Raw genomic sequence first — 13,589 nt, 5'->3', positions numbered from 1 at the left:
CAAAATCCAACACAATCCCACTCACCTTGCTAAGGAACTTCTAGAGCTATGAATATCACTGGTCGAGTTGGTCGAGAGCACCTTCAGCGTGTTGCTACTCCCACCCGTGCCATTCCCACCTCCTCCCCCACTCCCTCCCGTCGACAGCGTCGACTTCCCTCCACCCCCCTCCTTCTTTAACTCTGCATCACCCCGATCCTTGGACTTGCAGCGCGTCTTCCGGTGCCACGGCAGCAGCGACTTGCGCCGCCGATCTTCGGCGTTGCTCAGCGACTTCTTCAACTTGGTGGCCGCCGCCTGCACGGCAAAGCTCGTCCTCAGCAGCGGATCCAGCAGATCGCCCGGGTACGGCAGCGGATGTCCCTTCGCTTCCGCCTCCTGGCACGCCCGGTACATGTCCGACTTGATGAACCGCTGGTAGCTGTCGAACTTCATCAGGTTAAAAATCTGCTTCGAAGCCGCCCCAAAAAGCGTTTGCTCCGCCTGGGGCAGATTCTCCTGGGCAATGTTCCGCGCGATCGAGTCCACGTTGACGGGCTCGCTGCAGCCCGACTCCAGGTGCTTGGCAAAGATGGCCTGCGCCTCCTTGGCACGGTCCTCGCGGTCCACCAGCTGCCGGTAGCGCTCGCAGGCCGTCCAAAAGTAAATGTTCTCGGCGGAGAACTCCTTCTTCAAAAACTCCGAAAACGTGTGCAGCCCTGCAGGATCCTCCAGTAGCTTCTCGAACGAAGTGCCCCAGGAAGCGACCCCCGCCGGACCGCTGCTAACCGCCGCCTGAGTCTGTGCAGACTCGACGGCCGCCGTCCCAGCAACGTCCGCGTACGGATTGTAGCCGCTCTTGGTCGAGCTGTAGTCGTCGTCGATGGACTTGGTGTAGACGTCGCTTTCGGACGCGGCCAGCGACGAGGGGCGCCGATGGGCGGACGAAGGGGTGCGCTGCTCGCCGGAACGGGACCGCAGCGATGACTGGCCCCACCGTCGGAAGGGAGACGCATTGGGGTTGATTTGTTTGTTCTGAAAGAGAGGGATTTGAGGAATGCATTAGTGATATGTTCCATTACGCGGAAATGCTCGATGTACAATTTGAATCGAAATTAACGAATCGAAACGATGAACTGCGATGGACTTGCAGGGATTGAAATGTTTCGCGTGAAACGTTTCTTACTTGCTGTAGGAGCTTTTTATACGTTGTGGCAAAAGCGAAAAGAGCTTTTCTGTTAGAAACAACTAAATTTTGTCGTTTGTTGAGATATGCTGTACCATTTCAACGTTTGGTACCCTTAGAAAAAAATCCGGTGAAAAAAAACTGACAAATAAATAAATAATAGCTAAATAACATATATCTGAAATCAGATAACTCTATCAATCAAACTATCACCCAAGTGAGGATAAAACGAAACTATTGGCACTACGCCCCCCGGGGCATGGCCTTCCTCTAACGTGGGATTTCTGCTCCAGCGCCTCTGACGAGACAGGAGAAACCGGGACCGACGACCCAAGTGAGGATGCGGTAGCCTTTTTTTTTAAATATAAGTTTTTCAGAACGTTTAAAATTGGCTTTAAAATCTTTGCTTTTAGGTAATTCAAACAGTTATCTATAATTTCGTAAAAAAAAGTCCTGATTATATTTTTTTGTATTTATTGTTTTGTATGTAACTTTGTTCATCGATTCCTTGTTATGCCCAAATAAGTCATTTTACATCATTAGTTACAGTCCAGACTCGATTATCCGAATGGATATATAGCATAATCGAATCACGAACAAAAAAATTGTTTTCGTTTTTTTTGTCATTTTCTTGTTTTTTACATCAAATTCGAATTCTGCTTCAGTAAAATTAGATTGTTTGATTGCCTTTTAAATAAAAAGAATGCATATTTTCAATATCTTATCATCGCTACTTTGACTATCTTGGATTTAAAAATTCTAAATCACTTTAGGGTAGTTTAGGGGTCATACTTTAAACTCAACAATCAAAAATAAGACAACGAAAAAAAAATTATACAAATTTGGGGGCTGTCAACAGAAAAGTGCTATTAAAAATTCGAAAATCTGTATCTCGAGAATGAATTTCCTGATCGATTTGATGTATTGAGAAAGCTGTAGGTAATAATTAGGACTATTCATAAAAACAGTACCGTCCTTTAAAAAATACTTTTTTTAATAACTTTTCATTCCAAAAACTCGATTTTGACCAACTTTACCCTCTCGATTTTTCCATTTTTTACACGGAGAAAAAAGAGTTCTTAAAATCATGAACAAGCGTTCATGAAAATGGGAACCTCGAACAAAGTGTTCAAACTCCATGGTACGATTTTGAAAAACGTACCATGAAATTTGAACACTTTGTTCGTGGTTCTCATTTTCATGAACGCTTGTTCACGATTTTGGGAACTCTTTTTTCTCCGTGTACATTCTTTCAAATTTAAATAGTTTCGAAAAATGATACAGTTTTGCTTCCTAAATATTATTGCAAGCTTTCTAACTTTTTTTAATCTATATCTTTTTAAATCTTTTTTAAATAAAAAAATGTTTTTCTGAAATTAGCTAATTATTTTTTTTCAGATTATCTCACAATGAAACATTGAAAAAAAAATTTCCCTTATTTTTCGGGACAATTTGGAGTACTTTGAAAATATTAGCAACGTTCGAATAACAAATCGAAAGAGTTCAATATTTTCAAAATTTAGCAATATCAAACGATTTGTTGAAAGACATGTTTTTTTTATTTTCAATCTTAAATCTTCGTAATTGTATATAGGACAATTTTATGTTTATTATTTCACCATGGGAGATTCTGCACAAATTTAACCTTGAAATCATAAAAATAGATCTAAGAATCAGTTGTTTGGCCTTAACAACTTAAAAAAAACAGTGAAAATTTTGTCAAATAAACATTGATATTGTGAAAGGTGCATTATAACATTTTGAATCTTCTCCAAAACCAACAAGATATGACTTAACTGAACGTTATTTTAAAGTTACAGTGGACATTGCTTTAAATTTAATTAGTTCGTTAAAATAAGTTCATTCAATAAATGACGATAAACTGATATTTTTGTTAAGTTCTACTTTGATTGCAGATAGCACAACTTGACATTTTTTAAGTTAATGTCAGTAAACGCTTCAGTTTCGTCAAGTTATGATAAATTTGGGTTCCCTGAACACACTCCAATCAACAGAATTGATTTTTGGTGAATTTCTAGCGAAAAATTTAAATTATAAGTTTCGTTGTGTAGTTTTTAGTTTTAACAATTTAGAAAAAAAAAAAACCAGAGAAAATATAAACTCATCCCACAAATTCGAAATCACTGGAAATCAATAAATTAACGTAATATATGTAATTTGCTTTACGCTTCATTAAAAAGATTTTCACGTGATATTTCGATGTGTGTATCATAGGGCAGCAACTGTTAAAATCGCTACGAAAATGTAGAAGAAAAAGATTGAAATCCACAAATTCGAAACAGTTTCACATTGGAATGTAAACATAATTGGAATCTTACCAAAAGGCATATTTTCCACGTGATTACATGGTTAAAGCTAAAATATGATTTTGTAAGCATTACGATAGTTATTTTTCAAAAAAAGTAATTGAATAATGATTTACAGTAATTGTGGGAGGTACGATAATACTCGACAATTATGGAACAAGCTTCCGGCAAGCAAATTTTTTATGCGGTTAGTACAAAAAGTCTTGAAACATGTTAAAGCTTTAAATAAATTTACTAAAATTTTCTAGTGAAGCAACCTTTAAAAAAAGTATTGTTTGTATAAAAATTTACCTATGCTTGATAGCAATAAAATACCACAAAATTGTTCCAAGTTTGTGCGAATTCTTGGATGTTAAACAACTTATTGGCAGCTTCATAATTTTGATCATGCATAATTCCTTTTCTGATATGTTGTGCTTTAAAAAACTAGAAATTAAAGTTTAAATTTTGAAACCTAGGGCAGGATTAAAACAACACTAACAATGTCTTCTTAAATAAAATTATGATTTACAGCTAAAAGATGCTAATTTTAGGAGAATTTCAATTAAATTTCTAAACATAATTATGGAACAGAATACTTTTTGAGAAACTAAATTATTAATAACTAGCTTATGAGTACTAATTAGTTGAACTTCCAATCCATATCGATTAGTTTTGATTTCGTAAAATTACTTTCACATCATCTCAACCCCCCTCAAGAGGACAACATCCAAGTCCAAATAACACTAACCAACCCCGATTACAGGCTGTTAACAGCTGCTGCTGCTAATCGAGAAACCTTTCACAACTACACAAATCAACCAGTTTGAACCTTAAGGTAGAGGGGCAGCGGAGATCGCGCATCACATCAAACTTCATCTAACTCGCTGCTCACGTAACCAATCTCTACACTGGAGCTCTCAAAGAGCTAACCCCTTTCCCGTGCACGTATATAGCCCATAAACCTTAATTTCCGCCGCAAGTACAAACACAACATGACGCGCGATGACGCGGCTCTTCCAAATCCAATCAAAACATTATTACACACATGATCGATGAGATGGGGATTAGAGTGTAACAAAAATGACTTTTTGGCGGGCATTCAGGGGTTTGTTCCGGTGGGCATACTGAGCCCAAATCCCAAATATGAGCTTGATTGGACGTAACAGGAGCTGGCGCTCCGCCCTTCAATTTTAAATGGGATTTAACCCGTAAAAAAAGATTTTTTCAAAAATGTCAATTTTCGAGGCATTTTGGCCACTGAAGCGTTTACCAAAAGCATCACTGGCGTGTAGGCCAGATCCTTGCGCATCTTTTGGTATATATAACATTGAAGTTTGGAGCATCCTGGAGCTCGGTACAGACCTTCAAAGTTTGGCATTTTTTCGAAAAATCGGTCCCAGCAAAATCAAATGGCGTCTCGGGCGTCGCGAGACGCGACGCATATCTTTTTTGCCGGGGCCGGTTTTTCGAAAAAAATGCCAAACTTTGAAGGTCTGTACCGAGCTCCAGGGTGCTCCAAACTTCAATGATATATATACCAAAAGATGCGCAAGGATCTGGCCTACACGCCAGTGATGTTTTTGGTAAACGCTTCAATGGCAAATGCCTCAAAATTGACATTTTTGAAAAAATCTTTTTTTACGGGTTAAATCCCATTTAAAATTGAAGGGCGGAGCGCCAGCTCCTGTTACGTCCAATCAAGCTCATATTTGGGATTTGGGCTCAGTATGCCCACCGGAACAAACCCCTGAATGCCCGCCAAAAAGTCATTTTTGTTACACTCTAATGGGGATCTTACATCATCGTGAACTTGCTGTTGTTGCTGCTGCTGATGCTGCCGCTGAAGTTGCTGCAGCTGTAGCAACTGCTGGGCTAGCCCCGCTGGCCCTGCCGCCGGCTGACACACCACGAGCGAGTTGTCCTCCGACGAGGTATCCGTCGTGCTGGATACGATCGAGGACGTTCCCGTGCCGCTCGAGGTCGAAGTCGTCGGCGAGGTGCCGCCACCCCCACCCACGCCACCATTGCTGTAGATTTCGTCCTCCTTGATGAAGCCCATCACAAAGTTAAGGTGGTGGTCGTGCTGCTGCTGGGCACTGCTCAACAGCATCGTTGATCCTGGGGTCGAGCACGCACTCGAGTTCGGAAGCGTTAGCAGGAAGTTGCGGCGGCGTTGGTGTTGCTGAAGTTGGCGCAAGGCCGGGCCGAGACCTCGCAGCGATCCGCCGCCGCCGGGTCCCGGGGAGGACGACTGCGGGGAGGGCGAGGACACGGAGGACGACGCCGGCGTGACCCCCGAGGAGGTCGTCGAGGATGGGGAGGAGGACGAGAGGTCCGAGCCGAGGTGCGGCGGGACGTTCATTCACTCCGCTGGGGGGAGGGTCACTGCTTCAGGAGGGTTGGCACTTTTTCATTGTGGATTTTTCACTTTCACTTTGGTGTTTAGATTGGACGAAGCGATTTGTTGTTTATCTTCGGTTCATATCACATATTGTTGCACTTTCTACTTCATGTTTAGAAAGTACTGATAAGATGCACTAGAATTGATTATTTACTTATTCTTTTGATCACTTTTTGATTGTTGTTGATGGTGTTGCTTCAAGAAGTTTATATATAAAATATTTGTTGTGTGTGGAGGGGTATCAACCATGTTCAATTCCTACAAGAAAATGTTTTATTCGGGTGGCGGTGTGGAAATTAGCAAATAGTTAATTACAATGTTTTTGTTTGCTGGGAATCTAAAAAATGTGTAAAAATGTGAACCTGATGAAAATTCACCAGAAACTAATGAATATTCATCAATTCCAATTTTTTTTAACACAAAACTCGAAATCAATAAAACTTCTCTTTGTTTTAGAGAATTGTGTAAATTATTACTGGAAAGCAGGAAATGGCTATTAGGTTATTTAAAAATCATTTTCATTTGAACAAATCAAGCTCCAAAAAATAAAATTTTGACGGAGATTGAAAACAATGCATAGTCAACAACATTTGCGCAAATACATTTCAATGTTTTTGACACATTATTTAAAAAAAAACCGTACATTTAAGAACAGCAATTTTTCCAAGAATTAGCTTTTTTGTTATTTTTTTCATTGGCTGAAATTCTTTGAAAAAAAGCCGTTTTCCATCATTAGTTCGCCCATACAAAATGCTGAAATAAATAGCATAGCATAGCATAGCATTACGGGTCTGCACCACGCTGTAGGGGGTGCCACAATGGTCAATTCAATATTCTTAGACAATTTGATTGCTGCCCGGTACAATCAAAAATATCTAAGAACGTAAATTTCCACACTGTGCTCCAAGGCTACGCCCATACAGTCCCGTGGGGATTTGGGAGGGGATGTTTTTGTTGTTCACTAGTGGCAAAAGTGCAGGGAACCCATGCGACTTTTAAAAGTGAACGGAATATTTTTGGGAGGTTTGGAATGGGGGTTAGGGGAATTTCATCGGGCCGATGAAAATGGTTCAATGCGTAATGTATTTAATGATTTGGAGGTTTGTAAGTGTAAATGTGAGTCTGTAGTGTATTATCTAATAAGCATATAGTTTTGTAATAATAATAAATATAATAAATATAGTAAGTAGAATAAATATAATAAATACAGTAAATAGAATAAATATAATAAATATAGTTAAAAGAATAAATATAATAATAATAATCAAGATGATTCCAGGAAACTGTAAAAAAAAAACCAGTAATTTAAAATATATATACTCCAGATGGTTCCCATGCTGTTTTAGAAAGTTTCGTTAATTTAAACAATTTGATCATACATGGTATGAGGAGATGGTATGTTACAGGAAAGGAATATGATAAGGAATAATATGAAAATTCAAATAAATCATATAGTGAGTAGGGACCATCCATAAACCACGTGGACACTTTTTTGGGAAGGTGTTACCCCCCCCCCCTCGTGGACAATTGTCCATACAAAAAAAAACTTTTTTGTATGGATCGTGGACAATCGCTTTACCCCCTAAAGTGTCCACGTGGTTTATGGATGGTCCCTAGATACATTTACATATAAACAGTTAATTTAAAATAATTCCAGGAAGCTGTAAAAAACAACAATAATTTAAAAGGAAAACTCGAGATGGAACCACAAATAAAACAACAGAGACACCGAGTCTGTAGTCTATTATCTAATCTTCATATAGTTTTGTTATGATAATATATACAATCCAAATGATTCCAGGAAACTGTAAAAAAAAATAATCATTTAAAATAAAAATGCTCCTGATGGTTCCCTTGCTGTTTTAGTAAGTGTCGTTAGTTTATGTAATTTGATCAGATATGGTATGAGGAAATGGTGAGAAAAAGGAAAAGCAATAGGAACAGAAATAATTTGAACATTCAAATAAATATACATATCAGCAGTTAATTTGAAATTAATTCCCGGAAGCTGTAAAAAAACACTAATTTAAAAACAAATGCTCCAGATCGATCTATTGCTGTTTTTTAAAGTATCGTTAGTTCATGCAATTTAAATGTATATTTTATGGGAAAATGGTATGGTATGGTATGGGAAGGATTAGAAAAAGGACAAGGAATGTTATATCAATATAAATAAGTCATATAGTGAATAGATACAATTAGTTTTTAGGGACGATTCCAGGAAGCTGTGAAAAATATAAATAATTCAGAAACTAATTATTCAGATGGACATGCATGATTGTAACACGAATAGTGATGACGCTGCAATTTCAAGGATCAACCGAAACTTTCAGTGGAAGCAGCTCGCGTTGCCGAAAACGTCATCGGCCGACGAAACGCACACAAACACTGACTGGACCTCTGGCTCTTCCTTTTCCTTTTTTTCCCCTTGCCAACACCGAAACTTTCAGCGGGAGCAGCTCGCGTTGCCGAAAACGTCATCGGCCGACGAAACGCACACAAACACTCCCCATACAAAATGCTGAAATAAATGTTCAAAAATCGAAACCCTTGAAAACGATATTTTCTGATTGATTTCGTATCTTCGGCAAAATAAGGTATTGATGATGGGAGGAATTTCCTTAAAAATTTACATTTTTAAATAGAAAACCCGTTTATTTTTAATTTTTCACATAAACACGGAATTGCGCAAGACAATTTTTATTACGGAAAATTTTATCTTTAAAGTTAGGCCGTAGGCAGCAATTCCCCACGAAAACAGCATGGAAAAAAACAAAAGTGCTCGGATCTGGGGGTTTCCTGGCCGAATTAATTAGACCCGTATTTCTTTGTTTGGCCATTAGGGTGACCTACGCCGTGTTAGGGTGGTCTGAAAAATGGCCATTTTCGTCGATTTTCGCAAAAACTCCTCGCCATTTTAACCGATTATACGCAAATGAAAGGTGATAAGTTGGCCTTTCAAAGAAAAATAGTAACAAGTTTCAAAAATCTAGCCTAACATATGAAAAGAGCGTATGAAACTTTGAAATGCCGTTTTGATGGTGTCTGGACCAAAGAGGCTATGTCTGGAAATATTTTGATTGGATTCCCCGAACATTTTTACATAACATATTAAAAATTGGGAGGAGTTCATGAACAGGATTCCGAGATATGATTTTTTGAAAATAAAATCCGTGTTTTTCGACGCGCCACGCGCAAAAACCTGAGAATGACGAAATCGGCAAAAAAACAACTTTTTTCACTAAAACTCCGATACCATTAAAATTTTAGCGATGACCTATAGATGTTTGGGTACCAACATTTTCGTAATTAAAAGACGACTTTTTTTTTCTTAAATATTGCTTTCTTCGAGAAATACAAGAATTTGCATTTCTTGTAAAATTGCAAAAAAATATTCCAAAGATTTAAAACATAAGTTTATTTTACAGTTTGTTTATAATCATTAGTTTTTTTTAAATCTGTGTTTTGACGAAAAATTATTATTTTGCGAAAAAAAAAACTTTTTCGGAAATTTTCTGAAATTGAACAAATTTTTAAATGAACATAAAGACGTTCAAATTATTAGAAACGCAGGGGACTGCATTTGAAATTGATTACAGCTCATTGCCTTCAAAACTTCGATGAACTTTTGAATTATTTTGAAAAAAATATTATTTTTGCCAACTGTTTTTTCGGGTCGAAAACTTTGAAAATATTTGTAACAGCCTCAGCAAAAATAAGGAAAAACTGTAATTAAATCAAAATGCCAACTTATTTTTGAAAGGTATTTTACTATTGAAAGTTTCGTAAAGTTTCATCAATTGATAATATATCATAGGAGATAACAGTATGTCCCAATAGGGTGGAATCGAAAATTGGTTTCTTCAGCAACACATTTTTTGAGTCCCTTTTAGGGTCCCAAAAAACCTCCCAAAATTTGGGAGCGATTGGTTAAGCCCACGATTGGAAATTTGTATGGAAATTACTATCGGGAAACTTGCATTTTCACATTTTTGAAATTAAAAAATTCATGTTTTATTATTTTATGAAACTAACACCGTAGACGTATAGCCCTCGATGTCCTTAACAACTCTCTCGAAGACAGTATGGTGCTAACTTGCTTCTAACAAAAGTTACAGAGCGTTCAAGAGAGTCATTTCGCAATACTCGGTAAAAATCATACATTTTGCCAACACTGCCAAGTCAAGTGGAAACTTTCTTAAACTATAATATATTTAAGGAATTTGGGTGCAATTTAACTAAATAATGTCTTCTGAACATTTCTTCATAACGTTTTTACTTAAGGCTCTTCAAATCTAAGATCAATCGTGTTTATTTAGTATTTCATGGTTCCTTCGGCAATGTTGGCAGAAAATGCGAGTTTCACTGATTATTTCAGCACACTACTTTTGAAAACTCTGTATCTTTTTTGTGACGCACTTTAGCACCATACTGTCTTCGGAAGAGTTGTTCAGGACATTCAGGGCTATACTTCTACGGTGTTAATTTCATAAAATAATAAAAGATGAATTTTGTAATTTCAAAAATGTGAAAATGCAAGTTTCTCCATAGTAATTTCCATACAAATTTCATTCGCTTTGCGCCTATCGTGGGCTTAACCAATCGCTCCCAAATTTTGGGAGGTTGTTTGGGACCCTAAAAAGGACCCAAAAAAATGTGTTGCTGATTGGATTTTTATCATTTTAAATTTTTCCATATAACTAGATTCCACCCTAATGTCCCAACTAATTTAAAGAAAAAAATACATAAAACCGATTTTTTTAAATTCCACCAAATATCTTACAGAAAAAAAAATTATTCATGGAATTCAAAAATGGCTTCAAAATTCATATGCTACCCATGTTTGCATATATGTCCCATATGCAAAAACAGCAAGCTGAGAAAAATGCATTTGAAGTTTGTCCCACACATAAGGCTACGTGTTTGGTTTTCCCGATTTTGAACCAAACTGTATCAATAACTCAAAATTGGTGAAAATACATATGGGACATTCTTGCGATCAGGGGCAGTATGGTTGCTTCTATTTTCAAATCTTGGATTTTAAATGTATCGATCCCTAAAGAGCACTGTTAGGGTCATTTGAACTCAACAATCTAAAATAAGACAGTACATTGTATATATTTTCCTGAGTAAAGCTAAATTAACATTCAGTCAATGTTCAATAAATCTACTTCAGTAAAAATGTCACTATCAAAAAGGCCATTACGTGGTGAAGTGCCTTGTTGCCTTGTTTTAAGTCTGCCCACGTAGTCCGACTTTCTTTTGTTGGCAACAGTTGCTGATCGAAATGCGCGATTCAATCGTGCAACCCACTTTTCCAATTTGGACCAAATTTCAGTGAACATTTAAGGTTTGCCCTAATTTACCACCAATCACTCAACTTTGTTTAGTCTAATTCGTCGAAATTCCCTTTCCGCTCGATTGGAGAGTTTAAATTGAATCAAATGGCTCGTCGTTGCGCAACAAAATCCCGTTGATAACCCCCGTCGAATGCACAAGTCTGTTTACTTTCCCTCCGATTTAGGAGCAACACCACCAAGTTCGACGCTGACATCACTCGAACAGCACAGCCTGTTCCAGAATGTAGAACAGCGATGCATCACCACCACACGGTGCAAGTTCTGATTGAAAACACAGCTGCTGTGCGCGCCCTCACTTCGACTCTGGTATCAGCTTAGGGTCGGTGAGGTTAGTTTGGGGTTTGCTTCTTAGAATCCGGTTCTCTGACAAGCTTCATGCAGCGTTACGAGTACCATGAGATCTTGAATGTCAGAGATACTTCGTTTGGGTGTAGATTTGTGCGCCATTACAAGTCCAAAATGGCAACACTGACTGCGACTCCCGCGTTATCAATCGTCAAACCGCCGTCGTGGACGGAACCCCGAGTGTGCCCTTGATTGAGTTATGTGCGCGGGAAGAACATTCGCGGCAATTGTTCGCGCAGCGGAGCGAAGTTCGCTCGTGTAACTTCCCACTTCTGTGTGTTTACTTGGCTGCGAAAACAGCCTCTCCCCGCAACAGGTAGCACAGCAGTTGAGGAAATTGTACAAAACGGTCGGAATTCGCTTGCCGGAAGATGTAAAACACCACGAGAACATGGCTTTTGCCGATTTGCTTCGGCAGGTTGCCTTTTTTCTTTCTTTAGGTTTCCAGGGCTTCACATATTAACCTATACACGCTGGTACGGAACATGTCACGGTTGCTTGCCGAGCCAGTGTTGCTAGTTTGAAGGTTTTTTTTTCGCCAAAATCTGACCCGTAGACGGAGGACAAACTTTCAACAAAAAAAAAAAACCTGCCAAAAACGGCCAAAATCCATCAACGTAAATTCTTCCGGACAGAATGATTGGCGGTTCGGCATTTTATTAGTAAATTTTTGGACACTTTCGGCCTTTCTTTTTTCCCTCCACCGAACCGATATGGTCAATATTTATTTTCATCACCCCCGCTCACCTCCAACTCTGGGGAGTTGGGTGACAGCGAGGTGGCGGCCGCTCTTTGAGCTCAATTTAACGACCGCGAGAAGGTTCAATCTCCGGCGGATTTTGCGCAGCCATTAAATGTGGTCGAATAAATGTTTAAAAAAAAATGAAACGCAACATTAAAAGTTGCCAACAATTGGCAATCGCTTTAGCATTTAGTTGCTGCGAAAGCGCGCTTTTTCATGAGGAAAATCGTCGATTAAAACGCTTCGAAAGCCGTTCGATTGATCCACCTTCACGGTGGCGAAAATCAAGATCGCCGAGGCGAAATAACTGTAAGGGGTTGCCGCAATTAGTTTGTTCAGTTAAAAAAAGCAACTCAATACCAGATCTAGGTGGGATCAACCCCGTGAAGCTTCCCATAAATTGATGCTAATCAGTAGGGCGACCTGCAGGAAAAACTGCTGACTCTAGAACGGCGAAGCTCTGTATGGCCCTTCAAGGTGTTCCCAGGCAACGATTCTCCTCGCTGTACAGTAGAAAAACCTAGTCCGACCATATTTTTTCCGCTACCAGTTTCCTAACCTGGCTGGCAGGTTGGTCTATACACGGCGTGTGAGGTCTCACTAGTAGACCCTAAGGGCAAGGCAGTGATGCCAGATTTTACAGACAAAATGTGTCTGCTTCTTTGGAAATTAATCCGCAGGCGTATTACCGTCATGGTAGGTATGTCAGAAGTTCCAAAATATATTTGGGTAATTCTCTACCAACTCACACGAAATCGGGAAAAGGTGCCCCGACCCCTCTTCGATTTGATCACGTATCCGAGGTCCTTTTTTTGATATGTCGTGATGGAGGGGCGGTACGACCCCTTCCATTTTTGAACATGCGAAAAAAGAGGTGTTTTTCAATAATTTGCAGCCTGAAACGGTGATGAGATAGAAATTTGGTATCAAAGGGACTTTTATGTAAAATTAGACGCCCGATTTGATGGCGTACTAAAAATTCCGAAAAAACGTATTTTTCATCGAAAAAAAACACAAAAAAAGTTTTTAAAATTCTCCCATTTTCCGTTACTCGACTGTAAAAAATTTGGATCATGTCATTTTATGGGAAATTTAATGTACTTTTTGAATCTACATTGACCCAGAAGGGTAATTTTTTCATTTAGAACAACATTTTTCATTTTACAATTTCGTGTTTTGTCTAACTTTGCAGGGTTATTTTTTAGAGTGTAACAATGTTCTACAAAGTTGTAGAGTAGACAATTACAAAAAAATTGATATATAGATA

At 38.6% G+C, this 13,589-nt stretch overlaps 1 protein-coding gene across 3 annotated transcripts in view; it reads right to left on the bottom strand.

Annotated features, from left to right (window-relative positions):
* The window catches only part of LOC6049246 (regulator of G-protein signaling loco), a 98,127-nt gene that overhangs the window by 9,712 nt on the left and 74,826 nt on the right, over positions 1 to 13,589 (bottom strand). For all 3 annotated transcript variants that reach the window (XR_005278148.1, XM_038259246.1, XM_038259247.1), the window contains one exon: positions 26 to 1,014. Coding sequence is in view for 2 of the 3 variants with exons in the window: in XM_038259246.1 (XP_038115174.1) it covers positions 26 to 1,014 (989 nt within the window). In the remaining variant the exon portion in view is untranslated. The remainder of the gene's footprint in view (positions 1 to 25; positions 1,015 to 13,589) is intronic.

The sequence above is a fragment of the Culex quinquefasciatus genome, chromosome 3, assembly GCF_015732765.1.
Source record: "Culex quinquefasciatus strain JHB chromosome 3, VPISU_Cqui_1.0_pri_paternal, whole genome shotgun sequence".
Classification (NCBI taxonomy): domain Eukaryota; kingdom Metazoa; phylum Arthropoda; class Insecta; order Diptera; family Culicidae; genus Culex; species Culex quinquefasciatus.
This window is presented reverse-complemented; position numbering and strand designations above follow the sequence as displayed.